Below are 25,166 nucleotides of genomic sequence, written 5' to 3'. Positions count from 1 at the left end.
ATGCACCACAAATTCTTCTGTTACATACTCTTTGCTGTGGGTTTTAAAAATTGTAAATCCTAGCATGTTGACATTCTGAAGGATATATGGCTTAAAATAGCCTCTCACAAAATATAGTATTGGCTCAATGAAATGTTATATAGCATCAGTCAGGATTTTTAAAATAAAATGCTGGTGGTTCTTCAGTTGAGGGGCGTTTCACTCTGTTTTCATAATGAGTTCATTTTGGACTTAAAATACCTCCTCAGTTCATTTCATCTTCAAGAGAAACTTCATTGGTAATTTACAGATAAAAATTGAAGTCACAGAGAATAGAGTCAGGAATAGAACACAGGTCTCTCTTTAAACCTGATTCTTTAATTAAAATTGTTTTGTTTTGAAATCTGCTTTTATGTCCTTTAAGAGAAATCAAAAATAACATGCGTTTGTATTTCACAGTCCTATGGTGTACACACACACACATACACACACACACACACACACACACACACACAGACATACACATACACCTTCGGCTCATGGTTATGATTATAAAATGAAAGTCTTTCATTTTCATGTGTGGCAGGTTGTACCATTATAATTATTTTATGGCCATGTTTCAGATGCATATCAACTTAAATCTGAACATTTTATACTATCTTTTAAAAGATCTTTTTATATATGAATAATGTCATAAATGCCTTACTGTAAAATTCTTTGTAAATTATATAACTGAGATCAAATACATTAAAGCCATTTCTAAGGGATAAAACACACAGCAAAGTCTTATTAATTTGGATTCATTTAATTTACAGTTTGTCATGAAATTAGAGAAGATTTATATTTACTCATATGAAACAAGGTCAGGGTAGGCGATGGCGTAGATAGGGAAGGTTTGGTAAGAAAATTCCGAGGGGAAATCTCAGATTACTTAGCACATTATTTTATGTAATCATCATGTACCTTGGACGTTACTATTTACAGAGGATAAGTTGCTATTCTAATTATTAGTTTCATTAAAATAGTTCCTAGGGACCTCTGCCTGATAACAGTTAAAAAAAAATAACATGAATGTGTATCTTTTAAAATATAATATGTTTAGATTGTACCGTTGCTGCTTTCCTACCATTTATTCTATATAATTTCGTATTATATGCTGTAGTAAAAGCTAATTTATTTTTGGTGTTTATAGAGAAATTATTCCTTATTAAACCCTTCAATTCCTTAATTTCAAAATGGAATCTCTGTGAATTATTATAAGTTAATTTAGAGTGAATAACTTTAAATCCTTTTCTCATTTTCTTTGAATATAAAATTATAGCCTTATTGAACTGTTTGTTCAATATTAATTCTGATATTGTCGCCTATGAAAGATATAATATTAATTGGCCAAGAGCTATCTGATGTAGATAGTTTTGATGGGAAGTGTGTCAGCTTGAAATAAATGTATGTTTGAGAAATTTACTCTTAAAAACATTAATCTGAAAATGTCTGTGAGTGCCTAATGCATCTGAATAGTTTGGGTAGGTGGGTATCACCTTGTATCTGTGTGCATTCTTATGATACCATAACAGTGAGCTGGGGCTTGGCTGTAATTTGTAGTCACTTTCCATTTCCATTGGATTCTTAATGAAGTCCTTGTCCTTATTATATGACATATTTTGAGGCACCAGGAGAGGGCAGGAAAAAAAAAAAGACAGTTGGATAATTTAGCACAAAGTGGTTTTGGATACCCTAAGGAATAGCAGGAGCCTGGCAGGTTACAGTTCATGGAGTCAAAGAGTTGACGCGACTAAGCGACCCACACCCACACACCACACACCCACACACCAACCCCCTCTCCCCCAGTCAAGGTGAGTGGGACTGGGGAGATGTGACTTTGGTGAGTATGGAGAGAGAGGAAGCTGGTAGTCCTTGGGCACCTCGAGGCAGAGGTCACATGGGAGGAAGGTGTTTTGCTGTCGTCAGCAGATTTTCATCTGTGTTTGAAAAGTCCGTGTTACTGGAAGTGCATTATCTGTGATCATCAGTGGTCGTACAGACTAGGTTTCCCATGTTTATCTTTTATCGGGGTGAACATTTTGGCCCAGTCTGTAACAGTGTTTTTCGGCGGTGGGGCAGTACTGCGTCCAGGGAGGCTTAGAGATCTGTGGGGGAGCCACTGGTGCTTAGTGGGGAGGTGGGGACCGGGATCTAGAGAGCTTGCAGTGTCTCAGGGAGGTCCGCCCCTTGAAGAACTGTCCTGTGTCCTCCATTTCAGAATGTCCCATCAGGAATTCATGCAGCTGAAAACCTGCCCACCCAGCCCAGAACGGACAGAAGGCGTGTGGTTTTGTATGGTTTAAAGAGACTCTGAATTTTCTGGGGATGCAACTGCTCTGTCGCAGAACCATAGCTATTGCATATGTGGCGGTTTAACAGCAGCTCACGAGTCAGCCTGTTTTATTGTATCTGGTGTAGACTTGACGGCTGATTCCCTGGTGGTTCAGTGGTGAAGAACCCGCCTGCCAATGCAGGAGACGCAGGTTTGATCCCTGAGTTGGGAAGATCCCCTGGAGAAGGAGATGGCTGCCCACCCCTCTAGTATTCTTGCCTGGGAAATCCCATGGACAGAGGAGCCCGGCAGGCTACAGTTTGTGTCCAACTCTGTGATTAAACAACAGCAACAAGTGCAGGCTTGAGCATTTACATACTAAAATGCCATTATTCATTATAAATTAATTTCTCTTTATTTTTTTTTTAATGGTACACTTAGGGTATTATTGATTAAAAACCTTGTGTCTGTATTATCTATTTATTTTCAGCATAGTAGAGGGAGTGTTACAAAATACTTTATTTTGTATTTCACCCTATCAGGGTGAAACCCACTGGTCTGAACAAGGACCTTTTATATCATCCCAGGTGTTCTAAACCAGTTACATCCTAAGCCTTGAGCACATGATATAACTGCTTCTGAAAGAGTGTTCAGTGGCCTTTCTCTGTGTAACACTAGTATGAAGAAAATTTGTGGATCTTTAGGAATATAATCATAATAAATGTTTGTACTATTCTGTTGAGTTGAACTTGACTATAGATAATTTTACTTTTAGAAAAAAGGTTAAGTACATTTTTGTGTTTAAAAGATAAGCTAGGGCCTTTGTTCTTGAAATTCTTGTGCACAGTCTTGTCTCTTACAGATGGTGAAGTCACTGGTGGTCAGTGACTTCACAGAGCTTCCACAGTGCTTCGTAGAGAATTATGTTTGGTTTATTAGACATTGCAACCGCCTGTGACTACGTTGAAATAGGGTTTTCTGAACAATAGGTAGATATTCGTTGAATGGAGGAAAAAAATAACAGGGCTATAGATAAAAGCGAGGCTGACCTAATTTTCACAGCGTGAATTAAAAAAAAAACGAAGCTCAGGGTATTGCACTATAGTTTAATGAAAAATATTATACCAATATGTATTATGCTGCCTCACAGTTTTAATATATTTGAACTACCATAAATAAAATATGAATCAGGCATGGGTGTAAAATCTCAATTGCTTTATTTAAAACTTCCCAGGAGAGGCCGTTGTTCTGCAGTGGTTAGCTCATGGGTTAAATAGGTCCTTTTTGGCATCTCACCCTTAATGGACTGTAAATGAAGCCACTGAAGCCCAGAGGTCTGACTCGGATCTGCTGCTGCTGCTAAGTCGCTTCATTCATGTTCGACTCTGTGCAACCCCATAGACGGCAGCCCACCAGGCTCCTCTGTCCATGGGATTTTCCAGGCAAGAGTACTGGAGTGGGGTGCCATTGCCTTCTCTGACTCTGATCTGCCTACTGTTTTTGCTGCCTAGTGGTGGGCCAATATCTAGAAATAGGACTCTAGGTTTTTTTTTTTTTCTTCTTATAGAAAGGGCTGTCATTGGGTCAGAACTTTTACTTTCATTCAGAAGAGGAAAAGTCTTGAGGTTGGAGTTAGTTGACATTTCCCAGGGCTGTAGGTGGATTAGAAGATAGATTCTGTTTTTAGACTTTTGCTTTCCTTGGACTTCGAATACGTGCAAAGATAGATTTAAAGTCTTCCTTGGAAAATAGTGTTGGTCTGAGTTTGAAGTACTAAATATTTTAGTTGAATTTAGGAATTTTATTAGCAGTAATGGATTTTTGGCTAAATTACAGTTTTTATCGCTAATAGGAAGAAGGAAGAATGATTTATGACTTGCTATTTTGACTTTCTATTTACCAAAGCAAATTACTTAGGTTAGGACATTAGTCTTGGTTAAAGCCCTTTAGCACGCGAAAGTAGGTTTGTCCACTGTTGCAGTGTTCTAAACTGTATGCTTAGAGAAATGTGCTGTGAGCCTTGCTTGCATCAGTGTGGCAATTAGGAAGGAGGACTGGAATATGATAAATCAGTGTGAACTGGTCCATGCTGCTGTACAGCCAGATCTTTGTGAGTAATGTAGACATTATAGTGTCTAAATTACTTTTGAGCAGCGACCACTAGCATTCATCAGTCTTTTATAATTTAGTTGCAGATTATTGATTATGACTGCCCTTCAAACATGCACAGGTCTCTACCAATTGCGAAAATCATCTTTTATTTATAATTTTTCTACCTCATTCCTTCTTGTTTCATTTCTAAACTTGGTGAAGAGAGGCTTGTAATTGCTGCCTTCCGTTGTCTCCTCCCATTGGTTCCTGATACCAGACCACCTGATTTCCATGCAGTCCATGGGACGGTGGGTCATTGCAAGCATGCTGCCAGGTCTTCCCGCTGTGCCCAGGATAGACATGAATTCACTGAACCTGGACTAGGCCGTGGAGTCCTGCACAGAGTGTCCCAGGCCGCCGCTGCCAGCTGATCAGAATTGGCACATGAGCCGAAATCTGTTTCACTGTTTCTGCACAGAGTACTTTGGTTCATATCTTGTTTTTCCCATTCCATTTCTTCTTGGTCTCTAATGATGTTCTTTCACGCCTCTCCTTCATCTGATGAATTTTTAAGACCTATTCTTTAGCCTTCTACTCTCTTTATACATTTTCTTTCTTTTTCCAGGAAAATGCACTGATCTCAGTTCTGTAACAGTTATTTCCAAATCAGCCTTTCTAGCCAAGTCTCAAATCAAATCTGAATTTCAGGTTCAAATGTCTAATTGCCTGCCATTCCATGTGGTGATTCTGCCATTACTTTCAACTGAAAGTATGTCTGACCTGAAACTCATTATCTTTCTTCACTTTATTGACCATGATGGGTGTTAGTTTTCTGGCATCTGGATGCATCTTTGACTTTCTTTCTTGTTCATCTCTCAGTCACAGATGATCAGTTTTTCCCATCAAAGTCCTTGTATCTCAGAATCCATGCTTATGGCCAATGTCCTAGTTCAGGTCCTCATCAGCTTACGCCAGCAAAGCTCAGGCTCGAGTGAGCACCTCAGATTTGGTGAGCTTGTTAGCACACAGATTGCTGGGTCCCACCCCCAGACCTTCTGAAGTGTAGTTCTGGGGTGCATCTGAGTTTGCATCTCTTAGCAGATTCCCCGTGATGCTGCTGGGGGACGGGGGCAGAGAGAATGAAGCTGCGTTTTGAGAACCACTCATTGCTTTACATTTTCCCCATCCAATTAATCTGCAAATCTCTGCGAGATTAGACTAGACTTCCTGTAACACCCCATTTCATTGCATTATTTTCATTTTTAAACACCTGTTTATGATACCCTCTCTCAACATTTCTTATCCAAGCCCTGCCTAGTTTCCAAGACTCCTCACAAATGAGCATAAATTACTCTTCATTTTTTTTTTTCCTTACAAACAAGCTTTGTTTGGTTTCCTTTCCATTTGTCTAGTCTTATGTCCTTGCTTTGGTCCCTCTTCCTTCGTGAAACACTCCATGACTACACCCCCCACCTTTGTAAGTTTCACTATTACTAAACCCCCAGAGCACTCATTCAGACTCTTATCTCCTTAATGGTAGGAACCATATGTCTTCATCTCCTACAAGGCCTAGGATAGGATTAAATCAGTGTGGATTTACTACTAAGTGAATTGATGGATTTCTCTAGTTTGTATATTCCTCGAGGCTGCTTGATTTGGGAGAAAACAATTAAGCAAAAATAATTGCATATACTTAAGCATTAAACCTTATAGCTAGTACAATAAGCTTATAACGAATGTCCGTCCCTCTGTCCTTGATGAATAACCCACTGCTGGTAGTGGTGGCTCAGGAGCGTCCACAGGAGCAGAAAGCTGGTGACGGTGGTCGTGGCATGCGGAGCTGGGGAGAAGCCCCTTGTTTTGAATTTCTTTTGGCAGTCTACACTTTTTCCTTAGATAACATGTGATTTTGGAGAGTGTGTTCTTAGTTTTTTCTGAATGATCCCTAAGTTACCTGAAAAGTTGGTGGCTTACTTCCCCTAATGACTGATGTTGACTCCACAGATCAAGCAGTTAAGATGTTTATTGAACAGCTGCTATGTGCCTAGCAGAGTCTGCACAATATTGCTGTCTCTCACCCTGTCCTTCTTTCCCTCCTCAGTGTTTTTGGTTTGCCTGTAAAGCGTAGAGGATGTTTTTGCTAGTTTTCAGGGTATTTGCTAGACAGTTGTCACAAATGAGTGGAACGTCAGTTCAGAGGAACAGTTGGCAGTATATGTTGTCAGCGATAGAACCTTTGTTCTTTCACCTTCTGGTTTTGGGCTTTTCGGGGAAATGGAGGCTCAAGCATGAATTCGGTCTTGTCAGGCTCTCATCTAACACAGCTGTGTTAAGGGGAAGGCTGTTGGAGAGTTTCTAGCTTGGGTTCTCATTTTACAGAGGAGACAGCTTTGACCTAAAGCAATGACGTGTTTTTGAACAAAGTCACAAAAACTCATTATGGCAAAGCCAGGCTAGACAGGAACCGCCTTTACATCCAGCTTGGTCCTGTGTGTGTGTCATGGATCTTTATGGAGAAGCCTTTGAATGTGGCCACACTCAGGACTATGGGAAAGAAACAGAAAAAGGTGTGGGTGGTTTTGGTACTTCATTTGGGGTTGGAGATTTAACGCTGCTGAATTTATAGTTTTATCCCCAGTGAACAAAATACATCCATTTGTGAAACAGACAAAAAAATTAAGCTATGCATCAAAAAGCAATATCCAGAGGTAATTATTATTTTTTAATTTAAATTATAGATCTTATTTTCCTAGAGGCTGTGTGAGATTTTGCAACTATTATTCAGGATATTAAGACATGAAATACTAGGTATATCTGATTCTCAATACTGGTTTATGAATTGTCTTCTTAAAAATGTGGAGACTGTAGAATATGAGTGATGAGCCTGTCTGCTGCTATACAGCGTCCGCAGCCCGTATTGATGTTTGTTTTCACATAGAATGGAGCATGGAGCTGGTTTCCAGGAGTGCTTGTTGTGAGGCAAACAATAAAATGAACATTATTTGCATATTATGCCATTCAAATTAGAAATTTACGAAAGTATATAAATCCTCATGGAGCAGTAATACTGCGAAATAAGCCATTAACTTGATGCAGTTGATGTTTAGGTTGCCAAACTCTTTGTGACACTGTACCTTCTGATTCGGTATTTATGGTTCTGAAAGTGCAGTTAAGGATTTTCCTTCCAACGTCGTCATTAGCTTTGATGTATAAGTGGCCTCAGTTACCCGGCCAGGAATCTAGACAAACGGCATTTTTTTGAAGTCAGTCCTAGGTTACATTACTCTTAAGGTGATGGTGAACGTACTGTCAGCTGAATATCATCACACTTAACACTCCGTGTGTGTGTGTGCTTAAATCAGGTTTGTCTGCTAACTAGATGGTGCCACAAATGGATAACGGCGCACTGTTCCATGTTTCTTTCTAACCCCGGAGATTTATTGTAGCCATCTTTTGACTCTTCTAATCAAACCCTGTACCTTTTATAAGATAAGGAGCATGACAAGATTTATCCTGCAACCCATGCTGTGAGTCATTTACTCCTGATACACTCTGTGTTGTATTTCATTGATTGCATGGATGCTTCCATTATTATTTTTTAAACAATCAGTGCTCTTTTTGTATTAATGAATTTATTGAAATAATAAGATTAATGGATATTTCTGTGGAGCTGAAAATTTAATTTGGCTGTATTTTATGGTGTTAGCTTTGGCTCAGCTATCTCAATCCTGGCAGAGTCGGTGTTTATCTGAAATCTGCTGCTTGTGTTATGCAATTACATACATTTATTTCCTTCTGAGAGTAGATTGCTATAGTTCTCTTTGGTGTTTTTAAACTAGCATATGAAAATAATAGGCTTTATAAAATTGGATATGATACATATCAGCAAATGGTAAGACCAGAAATAGAAATGGAATAAAGGAAAAATCCCAAAGGACCTGACATTTCTCTGAGGCAAGCCATAATTTTTATTAAGTAACTTATGGAGATTGTTTCAGAAATACTGTAATTGAGGAGGAAATTATAATGTAAGGGTTATGTTAAAAAAATGAAGGAAAGGGAAAGTCATAGTGGAAAAAGTTGCAAAAGGAAATTGGTATGTTCCTTGAGATCCAGGGAATCTGTGTAAGTCAAATCATGGTTGTATTTCAGTCTTGTGTTTTCATGACATAAGCCATTGTGTTATATGGCTTGATGAGCCATTCATAACGACATTTTGTCTTTTGGAGTCATTTCTGTTCATCATTCAGGGAACTATCTTAAATATATTTGTAGAGTTCCATCTTCTCTACCCCATCCCTCTCTGCCCCACATTTAACCAGTTTCTGAAAACAGAGAATTAGGACATTGTCATGCAACATAGAAGACAGGTGAAGTGTAAGAAATTTATGCTGCTCTTTCTCTCAGAATTAAGACCGTGGTATCCACAGTTCCTGAGAATACTAAGAATCAAGTAGTATAAGGTTAGGAGTTTGTTATTTGATCCCCAAGTTAGAAATTCTTAGAATTTCTTAATTTAGTAATTTAGAATGTGGCTAAGAGGGACAGAAGTTTGCTAGGTGGTCAGTAAAGAAGACTCTTTGGACTAACCAAAACATTTTCTTTTTTAGAATGCTGTTTACCTAAAGCAAGCATAAATTTGAGTTGTTTTTAATTCAGATACTTCTTACTTTCAATAGTAATTTCCAATAAAGAATTTAGGGCAGACTTGCTGTCACCAAGCAGTTGTAATGCTTGACTTTTTCTCACGTATTTTGTGGTCAGTGTCATATCATGTATAACGAATTGACAAAAGGCCAGTCTTTGTGTTTATTAGGATACATTTGCCATTGAGAAAAAAATTAAAGTGGTTTCTGAGAACATTTTACCAAGTCCATGAGTTACAAGTATGTGAAGAAAGCATCCTTTTGTCTTAATACATTTTAAAAGGAAAGTGAGAAATGTATATGAAAGCTTTGGAAACCTTACTTACTGAGTCTGAACTAGTTTTGCAGATTTGCCTGGCAAATATGATTCATATGGTTTGAAAATTTCTCATTTTTACTTTTTCCCATTTCACAAACTTTGCCAGTCCCCAAAGATCTGCTTGGAAACTCACTGTGCTAATAGGCAAAGTTGGCCTTTTCCTGTGCTTCTGTTCAAGTAGTCCATCCTGAAACACTGACCTTTTAGTTTAATAACAGTTTTATTTGAGAAAATGTTTAGATCCTGAAGCTGAAAAGAGTGTTTTCAGAAAGGCCATTTTAAATAGTGGTTTCCAAATGGTATATCTGTTTTCCCTCATGCACTTTGGACCTATCTACCTAGAAGAAATGTATAGTTGCTTTCTGTATTCTATTGATTTAAAAACAAATAACATGAAACTTAGATCTGCTCAAAACCCATTACCACACCAGTTTATTTTCCTGCCTGGGCTTTGAATTGCTATTTTAGATTTTAAACTTTATGCTTGGTCATGTTTTATCTTTTGTTATTTTAAATTCTCCATTGTAGCTTAAGTAATTACTTTTTCAGCTGTGACCTTGGACTTGGGACCCAAAAAGGGTGTGTGTGTGTGTGTGTGTGTGTGTGTGTGTGTTTTCCAGGTATAGCTATGGCATTAAAGAGACAGCTGTGCTTTAACTGACCAGAAGTGATGGGAACTAGCTGGTCCCTTGGGCATGTCTTCTTCAGTGGCTTCGGGAGCATCCCTGCCTTTTGCATCTCTGGTGCTTCCTCCCCCCTCATCTTTCTCCCTCCACTTGTGGCCTCCCTAGGTGATTGCACCACTTTCTCCATCTATTTACCACCTCACCCATGGCAGGTGGCTTGGCAGACATGAGAGGCAGGAGGGTGTAGAAAAGGAAGACAAGCCTTGTGCACTTCCTTCTCTGCAGTCTCGCTTGGCATGGCTGGCTTCCCAGCCCCCAAACTGGCCATCATTTGGAAATGGAGTCCTCACCATTCTCTTTGAGGTTTATCACAGCATCATGAAAAACTCACTGCTGAATTTGGCTTTTCCCCTGGTAGGACTCCCCTATGTGAGAGGCATTCATGGTTGTTCACCTGCTAAGTCATGTCTGACTCTTTGTGACCCCATGAACTGCAGCCTGCTAGGCTCCTCTGTCGTCCACTATCTCCCAGACTTTGTTCAAATTCATGTCCATTGAATCGGTGATGCTGTTTCACTGTCTCATGCTCTGCTACTCCCTTCTTAATGTGCTCTTCAATCTTTCCCAGTATCAGGGTCTTTTCTAATGAGTCAGTTCTTCACATCAGGTAGCCAAAGTATTGGATCTTCAGCATCAGTCCTTCCAGTGAATATTCAGGGTTGATTTCCTTTAGCATTGACTGGTTTGATCTCCTTGCAGTCCAAGGCACTCTCAAGAGTCTTCTCCAACACCACAAGTCAAAACCATCCCTTCTTTGGCGCTCAGCCTGCTTATGGTCTAACTCTTACATCCATCCACGACTACGGGAAGCACCGGAGCTTTGACTGCGCACTGCCCTTATAGTGCACCGTGAGGGCATGTTGGATCAGCTCCCTTAGAAGGTTGATCTCACTGCTTCATTCTGATTGATTCTCACTGCTTAGACCTGGTATACCAAGGTCTTACCACAGCCTAGTTCTGTTGAGTGAAATTCAGCTGAATTGTGATCAAGAATTTGATTGAATTTTGCCTGAGAAAAATTTTGCTGTGATAATTTGATTATCCTGGCAGATTTGTGTGATTTTACACGTGGTCTGACTGTGCACTGACCCAAACTGATATACTACACTTCAGAGTATAGTTTCATCGGGTAGTACTAACTGGGTTAAATATGTGTCTCAATTTTTGCTACTAACAGAGCTACCAGCTGTGGACAACTTGAAAAACTGTGTCACGTTGTTTTGCTTGGTGATAAGAAGGCGAGGAAACCGTGAAAACCATCACCTTGTGGTGGGCATAGCCTGGAACTTCATAGCCAGCTGACATCTATGTAACCTACCTGGTCTTGTTTTTGGATGAGGAAATCAAAACTCAGCTAGGTTAGCTGATTGACCTAAAGCCTGGCTGATAAAAAGACAAAGTCTATCCAGACTCCTTGATGAGCCATTACTGTCTGTAATTTCTCTGCTGGGTTTTGTGTTGTTTTAAACTCTTAGTGCTGGAAAAGAAAATGAAAAAAAAAATCTTAAGATTTGCCTGAATCAAACAATTCCTTTTTTAGTTTCTTAAAAAGTTTTTGTTTTGGATGACTTTTTCAAAACAGAGACTTGTCTCACACTTTAGACTACCAAGTAGAAGAATGGCGAACAGCAGAATAGTTTGTGTGTGTATATATATATATATGTGTGTGTGTACACACACACACACACACTCTCTCTCTCTCTCTCTTTCTCTCTCTCTCTCTCTTTTAATGGAGAACATCCGTTTGAGAGCAACTTCTTGAGAAAACTGCCCAGAGAGGCTAGTAACTTTCCCAGGGTCTCCCAAGTTGCTGATGGGCAAACTGGGATCAAACCTCAGCTAGTCTGTACATCTTTCTCTGGTTCCTTGTCCATCATTCTTTTCATTTATAGTATATTCTTTTTTCAGCTTTATTGAGAGACATTTAACATACTGTACTATTCACTCATTAAAGTGTACAGTTCACTAATTTTTAGTATTTGCAGATTGTGCAACCATCTTACAGTCTAGTTTAGAACATGTTCAATACCCCCAAAGAAATCCTATACCCCCTTAGCTGTCACTCTCCATTCCCCCACTCCCCTGCCCCAGACAACTACTCACCTACTTTCTGCATCTGCAGGTTTGCCTTTTCTAGACATTTCATATCAATGGACATGTACAATACGTGACCTTTTGTGTCTGACTTCTTTCACTTAACATTTTTTCAAGATTTATTCATGTTGTAGCACGTATTAGTACTTCATAACTATTTATGATTGAATAATATCACACTAAATGGATATACTACATTTGTTTATCCATCCATCAGTTGATGAGCATTTAGATTGTCTTCACTTTTGGGATATTATGAATAATGCCATAAATATTCATCTAGAAGTTTTTGTGTAGACATGTTTTCAGTTCTCTTAGTTATACATGGTATCTAACAGTGGAATTGCTGCGTAATATGGTAACTGTTTAGCATCTTGAGAAGCTGCCAAACTATTTTTATACTGACTGCATTATTTTACATTCCCACCAGCAGTGTTTTAATATGCAGGTTTCAGTTTCTCCACATTCTCACTAACCCCTGTTAATTGTCTTTTTGATTAAGTTTGAATTGGTAAATCACTGTGGCTTTGGTTTGCATTTCCCTAATGCAATCCATCCCTAATGATGGATACTATTGAGTGATTTTTCATGCAGTTATTGGCCATTTGTGTATCTTCTTTAGAGAAATGCCTGTTTATGTCCTTTGCCCATTTTTAATTATGTTGCCATTTTATTGTTCAGTTCTGTTGTAAGTGTTCTTTTATATTCTGGATACAAGCACCTCAACAGCTATATGATTTGCCAGTATTTTTCCCCATTCTGTGGGTTGTCTTTTCACTTTCTTGATGATGTCCTTTGATATTGCTATTTTCTGATAGTCCACAATTAAGAGAAAACATCCTTAAGACCTTTCATATATTTTCTTTTCTTGCTGTTACCCAGTGTCAGCTAAATTTTTGCATATTTCCTAAGGCAAGGTTGTTATAATGTCAAGATTATCAAATAAAATGTCATCGAAGAGCAGAGACAGTACTGTCTAGTTTCCATCTAATAGGCTCAACCAGTTGAAATCCTGGGTGAGGTCCTGTGTGTATTCCTAGAGTTTAAATGTTTCTGGTGCTTTCTTGGTCATAATTTTGGGTAGTGGGTTTTGGGTAGTGAAGAGGAAATAGTCCTTGCTTATTTCTTAGGGAGGGCTCTTAAAGAGTATATAAAATTTGTCGATTTATTTGCTGTCATAGCTGTAAGACTCTTAAAAAACGTATTGTACAAAATCATTTAATTGGAAAGACCAGCTGTTTCAAGTCAAGTCACCAGGTACTTAGAAAGCTCCAGCTGTGTTCTCAGCACTGTTCAGTGTCTCTCTCTCCAATTGTTGGGACTTGAATTTGAAGGACATGTTTTCCAAAAAATATGGTTTTAACATTTTCATGAGTCAGTGAATTCCTTTTTCATAAATCATGGAAAAATGAATTTAACCACAAATGGTTTTATTTCTTTAATAAGTGATTTTTTAAAATGTTCAGTTATCAAAGTGGGAATGTTTTGATGTCATTTTCTTCTCTGAAGTCCCTTCCTTACAACCTCTCCTCTTTCTCTATGCAATTGTCAGACTTTAGTGGTAGGACATCATTTTAAAGAATTTGTACTTAATGGCTCAGTCCCCACTGGGCAGTAAGCAGCTCCTTGAGTTTATTATAACTTTTGGCAGGTATGGAGATTTCTAGGTCACCAGAGAACTCTTGATTAAATTACTCCTGAAGTGCACTAATTGGTCTTTTCCACAGTGCTTAGGTGGTTCCAAGGAGATACTGATCAGCTGGCAGAACTTTGCCCATTAAGATCTAGCCTCAGTTTCATCTTCCTGAGTATTCTCATGCTTTTGTTTAAAGAAGTCACTTATTTTATCTTTTTCCCCTCTTTGTTGATTTTAGTTTCTGATGAAGAATTGAAAAGAAGAGTGGCTGAGGAACTGGCATTGGAGCAGGCCAAGAAAGAATCTGAAAATCAGAAACGGTGAGTTTCATAGTGTTTGAGACAGATTTTGGTGGACCTGTCATAATTATGAAATGCTTTTGGAGAGGAGTGATTATAAAGAGACTCATCATTGGTGTCTGGCTTGACTTCAGAATGTGCTGAGCATAAATGGATGTGGCTCTTTTTGGTTTTGGACTGTGCTTGTTAAAGCTCTAGGTTATCCCTTTCCCAAACTCAATTGTAAGTCACCATTTTATCTCTTGTGTTGTTCACAGTTGCATGAATAACTGAGCCTTGGTTTTTCAGTATGTGAGAAATAGTTTTTGAGGATTCTTCTGGCATTTCTCAGGCTAGATTCTTTTAATGAATGTATTTTTGATAGAAAATTACATTATCTGCTATGGGTATTGCCAATATCTGATGGATCATTGAAAAAGCACAAGAGTTCCAGAAGAACATCTACTTCTGCTTTATTGACTACTCCACGGCCTTTGACTGTGTGGATCACAACAAACTGTCGAAAATTCTTCAAGAGATGGGAGTGCCAGACCTCCTTCCCTGCCACCTGAGAAATCTGTATGCAGGTGAAGAAGCAACATTTAGGATCGGACATGGAACAACAGACTGGTTCCAAATTGGGAAAGGAGTACATCACAGCTGTATATTGTCACCCTGCTTCTTTTACCTATATGCAGAGTATATCATGGGAAATGCTAGACTGGATGAAGCACAAGCTGGCATTAATATTACTGGGAGAAATATCAATAACCTCAGATATGCAGATGACACCACCTTTATGGACAGAAAGCAAAGAACTAAAGAGCCTCTTGATGGAAGTGAAAGAGGAGAGTGAAAAAACTGGCTGAAAACTCAACGTTCAAAAAACAAAGATCATGGCATCTGGTCCCATCACTTCATGGAAAATAAATGAGGAAACAATGGAAACAGTGAGAGACTTTATTTTTTTGGGCTCCAAAATCACTGCAGATGGTGACTTCAGCCGTGAAGTTGAGACACTTGCTCCTTGGAAGAAAAGCTATGACCAATCTAGATAGCATATTAAAAAGCAGAGACATTACTTTATGGACAAAGGTTCATCTAGTCAAGGCTATGGTTTTCCCAGTAGTCATGTATGGATGTGAGAGTTGGACCATAAAGAAAGCTGAGCACCAAAGAATTGATGCTTTTGAACTGTGGTGTTGGAGAAGACTCTTGAGAGTCCTTTGGACTGCAAGGAAATCCAACCAGTCTATCCTAAAGGAAATCAGCCCTGAATATTCATTGAAAGGACTGATGCTGAAGCTGAAACTCCAATACTTTGGCCACCTGATGCGAAGAATGGACTCATTTGAAAAGACCCTGATGCTGGGAAGGAGTGAAGGCGTGAGGAGATGGGGACGACAGAGGATGGGATGATTGAATGGTGTCACCCACTTGATGGACATGAGTTTGAGCAAGCTCCAGAAGTTGGTGATGGACAGGGAAGCCTGGTGTGCTGCAGTCCATGGGGTCACAAAGAGTCAGACACGACTAAGTGACTGAACTGAACTATGGGTATTAAGGTTAACAATATTGTAGCTAATAATGAGTGTCATAGATAGTACCCATGTTAATAAATAGGGTTAATTAGTAATCAGTTCAGTTCAGTATGCTCACTTAAAAATTCGAAGACTTTACAGATGTGTAAGGTTGAAAAAACAAAATCCTCCATAATTTCATTCTGTTGAGATCATCACATTTCACTCCTCTAGCCTTTTTTCTGTGTACATACTTCTATTTTATTGTTGTCTTTAGGACTACTTCTACTAGCAGTAGCAGCTGAAAGAGTTCATTGAAGTTCTTGTAATAAAAAACTGGAAGCAGTCCATGTGCCCGTCATGGGAGACTGGATGAATGAATTATGGCACATACTCATCATGGAATATTAGATACTCAAGTAGATCTTACATTCTGATTCAAAAAGATGTTGAAAAGCTGTAAACTGAACACAGTATTTGAAACAATGTAGATGTTTTTTTGGGGGTAAAGCAGTGCAATGGACTATAGCCAGGCTCCTCTGTCCATAGGATTTCTCCAGGCAGAAATACTGGAGTGGGTTGCCATTTCCTTCTCCAGGGTATCTTCCCAACCCAGGGATCAAATCTGCATCTCTTGCATTGGCCGTGGATTCTTTACCACTGAGCCACCAGGGAAGCCCTGGGGGTAAAAGTTGTACTTTTTAAAGTATGCTGCTGCTGCTGCTAAGTCGCTTCAGTCGTGTCCGACTCTGTGCCACCCCATAGACGGCAGCCCACCAGGCTCTGCCGTCCCTGGGATTCTCCAGGCAAGAACACTGGAGTGGGTTGCCATTGCCTTCTCCATTGTGTGAAAGTGAAAAGTGAAAGTGAAGTCACTCAGTCGCGTCCGACTCGTAGCGACCCCATGGACTGCAGCCTACCAGGCTCCTCCGTCCATGGGATTTTCTAGGCAAGAGTACTGGAGTGGCTTGCCATTGCCTTCTCTGTTTTAAAGTATAAAGTATAGTTATATAAAGTATAAACTATACTTTAAAGTATAGTTGCTTATTCATAAAAATATGTGAATACATGTTAATCCGCAATAGTCAAGTGCTTCCCTTCTGTGCTGTTTCTGAAATTTGCATACGGCACAAAGCATTATTATTCTGTGATCATGTGAAGATCTTCCACATGCACAATGACTACTACCAGTAGATGGTTTGTGAGTACTACTACCAGTAGCTCTACTACTACCACCAGTAGATTTTGTGTGTGTTTCTGTGTGTGTGTGTGTTTTGGACTGCTTCACTAGTTTGCTTGAAGAGAGCTAAATGTGAAGAATCTTTGAATTGGTAAATCTAGTCTTCATTGGCTATAGGTGGTGGTGGTTTAGTTGCGTTCTGTCTGATTCTTGCAACCCTATGGACTGTAGCCTGCCAGGCTCCTCTGTCCATGGGATTCTCCAGGCAAGAATACTGGAGTACTGGAGTGGGTTGCCATTTCCTTCTCCAGGGAATCTTTCCAACCCAGGAATCAAACCTGGGTCTCCTGCATTGGAGGAAGATTCTTTACTGACTGAGCTACGAGGGAAGTCCTATAGGACCTTTCTCATATAATTTAACCTCATTGGCCCTTAAATATTTCATATCTAAAGTGAGGAGTTTATGAAGTATTTTCTAATATTTCTTCTCTTTTGATGGAGTGCTTGGTACGCTAGGTCCAATTTGCCTGAAATGTCTGGAACAGGACATGAGTTTTAGTTTATACCACCATGTTCTCAGGAAATAGAGAAGACTCATGGCTTAGGATTTTAAAAATCAAGATGTATTTAGTACTGCTAAAAGGGTTTACGCATATTTCAATAGTTTCCTATGCAGCACTTTTTAATTATTTAATTGGGGTTAGGTTGATGGAGTATATAATTAGACAGTGAAGTTTATTCAAAAACATTTCAGACCATTTTCTTTAAGAAGCAGAGAAAATCAGCGTGTTATGGTAGAATTCCTTGTCTTTGAAATTTTATTATTTTTAATTGAATTTTATTTTAATAAGGAGTGTCTGGGTTAGACCTTGGTTTTGACTTGGCTTACGTTTTTCGCGTAGAGGTTTTTGTCTTCTTTTCTTCTGCTGTGGACCGGCTGCTGTGACATGCTAGCTGTGGTGTTTTTTGCCCCCTCTGTTACTTAGTGCCTGCTCTCCCTGCTGTGAAAGATAAAGGGCAGATGAGGTGGATAGAAGGTGCCAGTGAGAGCCGCTTTCATCCCTCACGTGGACTAGGGTTGGCAGCTTAGCTGTAACCTGGGACAAATGACTATTGATAGAGAATTTATTTTCTGTCACTTTTAAGGAGAGTAGAGGGTGGTACAGCATTTTTTTCTCCCCCTCTCTCTTTTAACAAAATGTTTTGTTTGAAACCTTCTTCATGAAAACTTCCAGCTGTCAAATCTTGGCAAAAAGTGTGTGTTTATCTGTATAATAGTTCTTATAAGAGTCAATAGCTGTTATTTTCTTTCTTTTATCAACCAGAGAAGAAACTTTAGAAAAAGCATTAAGAAGGTTTTCAGTGTCATCTTTTAAAAGCATCTTTTTTAGAGAAGCACAGAATGTATAGATTATTGGAACTATTGCCTTAATTGAATGAAGTCTTGAGAATGGTTCCTTGTGCCTTTGGATTGTCACTTTGGATTGTCACTTGCACATCCTTGGCTTACCAAGTCTTCTGTTTTCACCCCAAATGCACGCATAACTGTAGCTGAGTTCCTGAGTGCTTAAGACTGGAACACAGACACAATCCACCATATGCAGAAAGGACTTTGGAAATGATTTCTGTTGTGATGTTTTTCTTTGTAGGATATTAATCATCTTTAGCTTTTTTATTATGGACAGTTTAAAGCACCTTCAGAAATAGAAGAGTACAGTGAGTCCCCATGACACTGTTTCAACAATTTTTATTTCATCTGTATCCTATTCACTCTACCAGTGTGGTGAGTGGTATGGAGAAGCACTAATATTTTTAATAAGTTGGTGAATTTCGTGACAGGGAACTACTCTGAAATATCTTCTGTCAGCCTAGCTTCATTTCAGTTATTATTTTTTTTTTGTTGTTGAAAGACTGGAACTTAACTCTGGCCAACTTGGGAAGCAAGGAAATTTTTAGAAGCATATTAGATAGTTCAAAAGAATCAAAAGGAAGACTAGAGAACCAGTAGGTAGGGAAGAACTGGGTACTACTTAAAGCTTTACACAGTGGGGAAGAAGTGATTCCCCTGGATGATGGTTCCATGATAAAGGGGAAAGGATGGTGTGTGGCTGAATTTCATTGAGTGGAAGATGCTGTTAATTTTTAAGAAGCATTGTATTTGGTGTACCGCTAAGAAAAAAATAGTTGCAGATAATAACACAGTAGTTAATATCTCTTAGACTTTTCTTATTGAAAGAGCTCATTAAGATTGACTTTGAGTTTTTAAAAAAGCTATCACCTGTGTGTTCATGAAAAGGAAAATGTAAGGAAAATAAATAGGTTAAGGCAGTGTTGTCAACTAGCGGAGATTTTGGTTTCCAGGGGATATGTGAAAATGTCTGGGGACATTTTTGGCTGTCACAGCTAGTTAGGTCTTACTGGTGTCTAGTGGGTAGAGGCCAGGGATACTGCTAAACATTCTGAAATGCACAGGCTACTCCCCCAAAACTCACAAAAGCACACAAGAATTATCTGGCCCAGAATGTGAATAGTCCTAATAGTGAGAAACTCAAGGTTAAGTAAGGGATTCTCAAAACTTGTTCACATTGGTCTGATTCTTCTAAATCGCTCTGTGGCTTGGGGTCTTGATGTCTGTATTTTTCTACATAGTGTCATATTCTCTGCCATCATAACCTTGATGACGACAACAGCCTCCTGCTGTCGTTCCTGGGATTTTTCCAGGCTGCTGAAAACCAGTTTTTACAAATTTTGATGCTTCTGCACAAGCTATGACAACCGCTCAGGACAGATTGGCAGAATGTAAGTGTGAGATGCTTTCAGGCATGTGGAAACTGGACAGATGGGATTCTAGAATGTATTTCATCAGGGCAGGCTGCAAACACTGTAGACCGTAACCTCTGTTAGGTTGGAAATGATTTCTTGAGTGTCTGCCTCATGTCCTACCTAATGCAGAAACCCTTTTACAGCATCTCTGACGGGTCACGCCACACACTGAGAATCATTTACACTGAAGGTATTTTAAAGTGTATTGGAGTCCTGAAAGTTTCCACTTCCTTACTTTTAACTTATTTAGAGAATTCTATTTTTTTAAATTTTAGTTTTGGCTCTGCTGGTTTTCCTTGTTGTGCTGGGTCTAGTGGAGGTGATCAGGGCCACTCTGGTTGCAGTGCGCGGGCTTCTCACTGCAGTGACTTCTCATGGAGCACGGGCTCTAAGGGCGCGTGGACTTCAGTGGTTGTGGCGCGTGGGCTCAGTCGTTGCAGCTCCTAGGCTTTGGAGCACAGGCTCAATAGTTGTGGTGCACAGGCTTAGTTGCTCCGAGGCATGTGGGAACTTCCCCAGCCAGGGATCAAGCTGGTGTCGCCTGCATTGCGAAGCAGATGGTTAACCACTGGACCACCAAAAAAGCCCTATTTATTTTTTAAATTGAAGTATAGTTGATTTATAATATATTAATTTATGCTACACAGCAAAGTGATTCAGTTACATACATATATATATACACATTCTTTCTTATATTTGTTTCCGTTTGGTTTATCACAGGGTATTGAATATAGTTCCCTGTGCTATGCAGTTGGAGCTTGTTTATCTAAGTCTCCACTTCTTTAATAGGCAGATACAGCCTAATTAAAAGTTGCTTTCGAGGAAAAGGTTTCTACTAGGGTCACAGTGACGACACAGCTGATTATGAGCACGCTGTATATGTTCTATTCTCATTTGTAAAACACATTTACATGTGGAATCTCAATTCATCTTAGATCTGATTCTGTTTTATGAGACTGTTGAGTGATTTGATGCCCTCCAAAATCACTGATATAAATTTAGTGCACACAGTAAAATCACTGGGTCTAATCTGGAATCGTAGTTTTGCTTATGACAACACCTAATGGATGGAATAGTTGCCTGGTGTATTGGGAGTCAAGAGCAAATTAAATGCCCGTGTCAGCAGCTTGTTTTTCTGTGATACTCGGTGTGCTTTGGATTATAGCTGACCGTATTGTGTTGCAGCTAGAGCAGGCCAATGTAGCAAGGACGCAGTGTGCTACAGTTTGAGTATAGACTTTTAAAATGTGATTTGCTTCTCTCCTTTGCCCTACCTCCAAAAGTCAGTCTCTGACAGCAAGAAGAATGCGACTGCTTCTGACCTCTGACCTTTGGTATTTGAATTTCACCTCTGTACCTATGAAGACAAGTCAAAGTTGCCTTCATTTTAATAACCTTTTTCAAGAAATGAAGAAGAAAGGGAATAGCTACTTGATGTTGTAACTAGCTGTAGATCCACCAAGATTGTTTGATGCTGCTTTTAGATGGATGTTGGTTGAGATTTTATCCCAGTTTTAATTATTTGAGAAATTAAATGCCATTTTCTAGTCATCAGCACATATTACACAGTTGTTATTATGAAATTACATACCTCCAACCTGCAAGTAATCTCTAGGTATATAGTAATTAAAAAATAAAGCCATTTTCAGGGAGTAGGTTCTGCTAATATTTATCTATGGCTTTTATCATAAAAATATGGTTTGTAAGGGACCTGAAAAGATGAGTTAGCAGTCACAGGCGGTGAATCTCACTTCTGATTTATAGGTATTTGCAAAGAAAGTGATTACAGTTTGTACACTGCTGTGATGTGAACAGATTTCCCAGTGTCTGGCTCCAGTAGGGGCAGTGGACAGTTGGTTGGCTTTATCTGCAAACTGTTTCTTTGTGTGCTCTGACATTTATGAGATCCTTCTAGAATATAAAAATCCCAGTGTATTAGATTAATTTTTTTATTAACCTCATTAAAGGTTTTTTTTCTTTTAATGTATGTTGTGTTGCTTTTCTATTCCATTCTGCTTAAATATAAAGACTCAACTCCATCTGAATGAAATAGATCACATCCTAGTCACCCAGTACTTTTCACTGAGGGATGATTGAAAGTGCTGTGTATGTAGTAGGTATTGAAATCTTTAGCCATCTGCTACTTTTATCTTTATTTTTTCCCAAGTGTCACTTTTCTATTTTTAATAGAGACAACTGCTTTCTATAACCAACAATTACAGAAGGTTGGGTTATCCAGTCTATGTTTTATTCACATCTCTTTACGTCTTTTTCCAAATCCAGTTTTCTTTCCTATTGATGTTATGCTGTTGTAGACTCCTACTCTGAATTCCGTTTGACAATCTGTTTTTTTTTTTTTTTTAACTTGTAGGAATATTAAACCTGGAAAACCAGAATCAATCAAGCATGCCACAGAAATCTGTAACCCCCCCTTTTTTTTTATTGGATGTAATAGCAGCCGTGATATTCAACCACTTCTTGTTCAGATGTTTCTTTTGACAGTAATTGCAGTGTTTTCTCTCATGAAGCAAGTGTTTGAAGTAATTTGTGCCAGAGTGGGTTTCTGCATTTGGAAATTTCTAGGAACTGGTTTTTGAGTGTCCTGTAGTTGTGGTAGTACTTCCTGAAGTTTCCCCGTTACCCAGAACAGTCTAGGAGAGTAGGGGTGGTAATGTACTGGGTAAAACTTTATTATTCTTTACATAAACTGTTAATGTTTCTTGTCAGTGTTACCACCGATTTATAAAAACAGATGACTCAAGTAGACATCTGTAAAGTTGTCAGTCAGCAGGGGAAGCTGGTCTGGGCCGCCTGCCCCACAGCCCTGCCCTCTGTTGCTGAGGTGATAGAATCACGTTGCCTTTGGTCGTTGTTTGTGCTCAGTGGTTCAGTCACGTCTGCTGCTTTGTGACCCCGTGTTCCGCGGCCCGCCAGGCTGCTCTGTCCATGCGATTTCCTAGGCAGGAATACTGGAGTGGGTCTGCCATTTCCTATTCCAGGGGATCTTTGCAGATCAGGGATTAGACCCGCGTCTCCTGCATTGGCAGGCAGATTCTTTACCACTGAGCCACCAGGAGAGCCTCACATTGCCTCTCACCACCCTGTAAACATTTATTCAGAGGAGACCTGACAGAACTCCGGTAAGTAGCTGGTCCCGGTGCCATCTGGTTATAGCTCGGACAAGGGGTTTAGAGCTCTCTGTCAGCCGTTTTCCCCTCCTTTCCCCTTCCTAGAGGCCTGGGAATCGGGGGGCTTAGAGAAACTTGTGGTGAGGATAATAGTCTCTCAGATTGGGACATGTCATGTGTGAGGAGTAAACTTTTCTCTTCCAAACAGCATTTGTTGGGTAGACTCAGTTCAGTTTCCGTTTCAGAAGGTGAGTGGGCAGGCCTGATGTCCACTTCCTTGAGTCCAGAAGTCTGTACTTATGGACAGTGGCCCACGTAGGCTGGGCCTTACCCCTCTGAACCCTCAGTCCCGAGCCTTCTGGGGAACCATCTGCTGAGCCTGCTGGTGATGAATGCCCTGTTAGGAGGAGGGGAGCAGGATGAGAGGCAGGTCTGGCGGCTCCCTCTGCAACCGGGGAGAAACACACAGGCTTCTCCCCTTCCTCTTCTGACCTCAGCAGCTTTGCCAGTGGAGCCTTGAGCTGAGAACAAGTGCAGGCAACATAGTTACGGTTCAGATGTCAATTTTATCTCAACATTATCATGTTTCTAACTATTGGCACATTCATGTTTAAGTAATCCCCTGTCCCCTTTTCCTAGTTGGAGAAAACTGTTAAAAAAAAGAGTATTTTTTTTTTTTTGAGAGAACCCATATTCTTTTGCATCCTATTCTTATGCAGAGCAGTTGTCATTTGTCTTTGATGAAAACTTTCCTCACAGTTTATAGATGACATACATATAGAATACACACCTTGGGGTCACATTATGTTATGAAAACCATTCCAGAGTACAGGACCCATATGTCCAACTAAAACAAAACAAAACAAAAAAAATTAAAACAACAGGTGTTGTATTCTTGTATTTCCTGAGCACTTTATATATTTTAACTCATTTCATTTTCACAACACCTCTGTTATCCCCTCTTTATAAGTGAGAGATGAAGAAGAAATTACCCAAAGTCATATCTATTAATAAGTGGTGAGCCTGGGATTTGAACCCACATCTCCATCAAGTTCATGCACTCCACCATCCTGCAGTACTACGTTGCTGTGTGTACAGGGAATACTCCCTTTAAAATTTTTCATTTGCAGTTGTGGGAAGAGGTAACAAACATTTACTTGAGCTTTCACCTCTAAACCGTTGGTAAATAAAAGATCTCTTGAAAGTGACCTCGGCTGTGTGCTTCTAGTTATTAGATCTGTGCAGCCGCTCTGGATGGTATTTTTAAAACCTCCTTTATCTTAGTACCAGAATCTTTTGAGAGTTTGTGTTTCAAGTTAATATTCTTTAATCATGTAGGCTATAACTCGCTGTTAAATGCTGGTCTGTGTCCACCTTTTCAGTGATGGTGGCAATTTGAATTTCTTGTTTGCTTAAGATTGGAGCACAGCGAGGGTGGGGTGTCTGGAAGCAGATGGTGGCCTGCCTCGTGAACTTTGGAGGTGAGGGCTGCTTCCGATCAGGGAGGCACGCAGTGCCCAGTAGTCCGTGCTCCTGGAAGCTCTCTGGAGCAATCAGGCCCTCCCCCTGTGCGGGAAGCAATAAAGAGGCACAGCGCTGTCTTTAATAGATGATCATGAAGTAGAAAGCCTTTTGCATTTCTACTTCTCTATTCATCTTTAGCCTTTTTTTTTTTTTTTTTTTTCTTTTTATAAGAGAGTTTGCTTCATTCTCTTACTGATACTTTGTTTTCCATTGTATAGCTTGACATGTTGGGTTTTGGTTTGTAGTCTTCCTTACCATTTATTTGCTTTTTGTGTGATAGAGTATTTTGAGAAGTCATCACCTTTTTTCAAACTTACATGTTTTTAAATCAATGAAAACAATCTAGCTGCTAGGACAGTGCGACTTTGGAACTCAAGTGTGGAGTTCCTCCACTGAATGATGTACAGCTACACACGGCAGTTATTAGTTACATGCCTTTACAGTTGCTCCCTTACACATACACTGGGTAATTCCTCCAGGCAGAAACCATTTCACTTGGAAATTTTCTCAAGTTATTCCATTAAAAGGATTTTAGTGTGATTTTTGGCATCAAGAATAAGGTATAAAAATAGATGTTAGCCATTTAAGTATTTCAATTAATGATTTAAATTTGAATTTCTTCACAACTTCTTAGAATGGATCTCTTAAATTCTTCATTTCCTAGTACCATTCTGTTAATGATTATCAGAGTAAAACAAAAATCCTTTAAAAATCCATAGATTACAGTTTTGCTTTCCTGAGGTTGATCAATTGAAACCAAACCAAATCAAAGCAAAACCAAAAAAAGTCACTTGAGACCACTAATTTAATATGGGAAATGTCTATTAATTTAAAAACCATTACCTAACAGTTTCTATAGTTTTTATTGCTACAGAATGTGGTAGGTTTGACCTAGGAAGGTCACTCATTCCTCAAACTACTAAATACGTGGATAATGTTGATTTATTT

At 39.3% G+C, this 25,166-nt stretch overlaps 1 protein-coding gene across 2 annotated transcripts in view; it reads left to right on the top strand.

Annotated features, from left to right (window-relative positions):
* Positions 1–25,166, top strand: part of CHCHD3 (coiled-coil-helix-coiled-coil-helix domain containing 3) — a 285,897-nt gene that overhangs the window by 49,662 nt on the left and 211,069 nt on the right. For both annotated transcript variants that reach the window (XM_025291546.3, XM_006047727.4), the window contains exon 3: positions 14,004–14,085. In XM_025291546.3, the coding sequence (XP_025147331.1) occupies positions 14,004–14,085 (82 nt within the window). The remainder of the gene's footprint in view (positions 1–14,003; positions 14,086–25,166) is intronic.

The sequence above is a fragment of the Bubalus bubalis genome, chromosome 8 (genome assembly GCF_019923935.1).
Source record: "Bubalus bubalis isolate 160015118507 breed Murrah chromosome 8, NDDB_SH_1, whole genome shotgun sequence".
Taxonomy (NCBI): Eukaryota; Metazoa; Chordata; class Mammalia; order Artiodactyla; family Bovidae; genus Bubalus; species Bubalus bubalis.
This window is presented reverse-complemented; position numbering and strand designations above follow the sequence as displayed.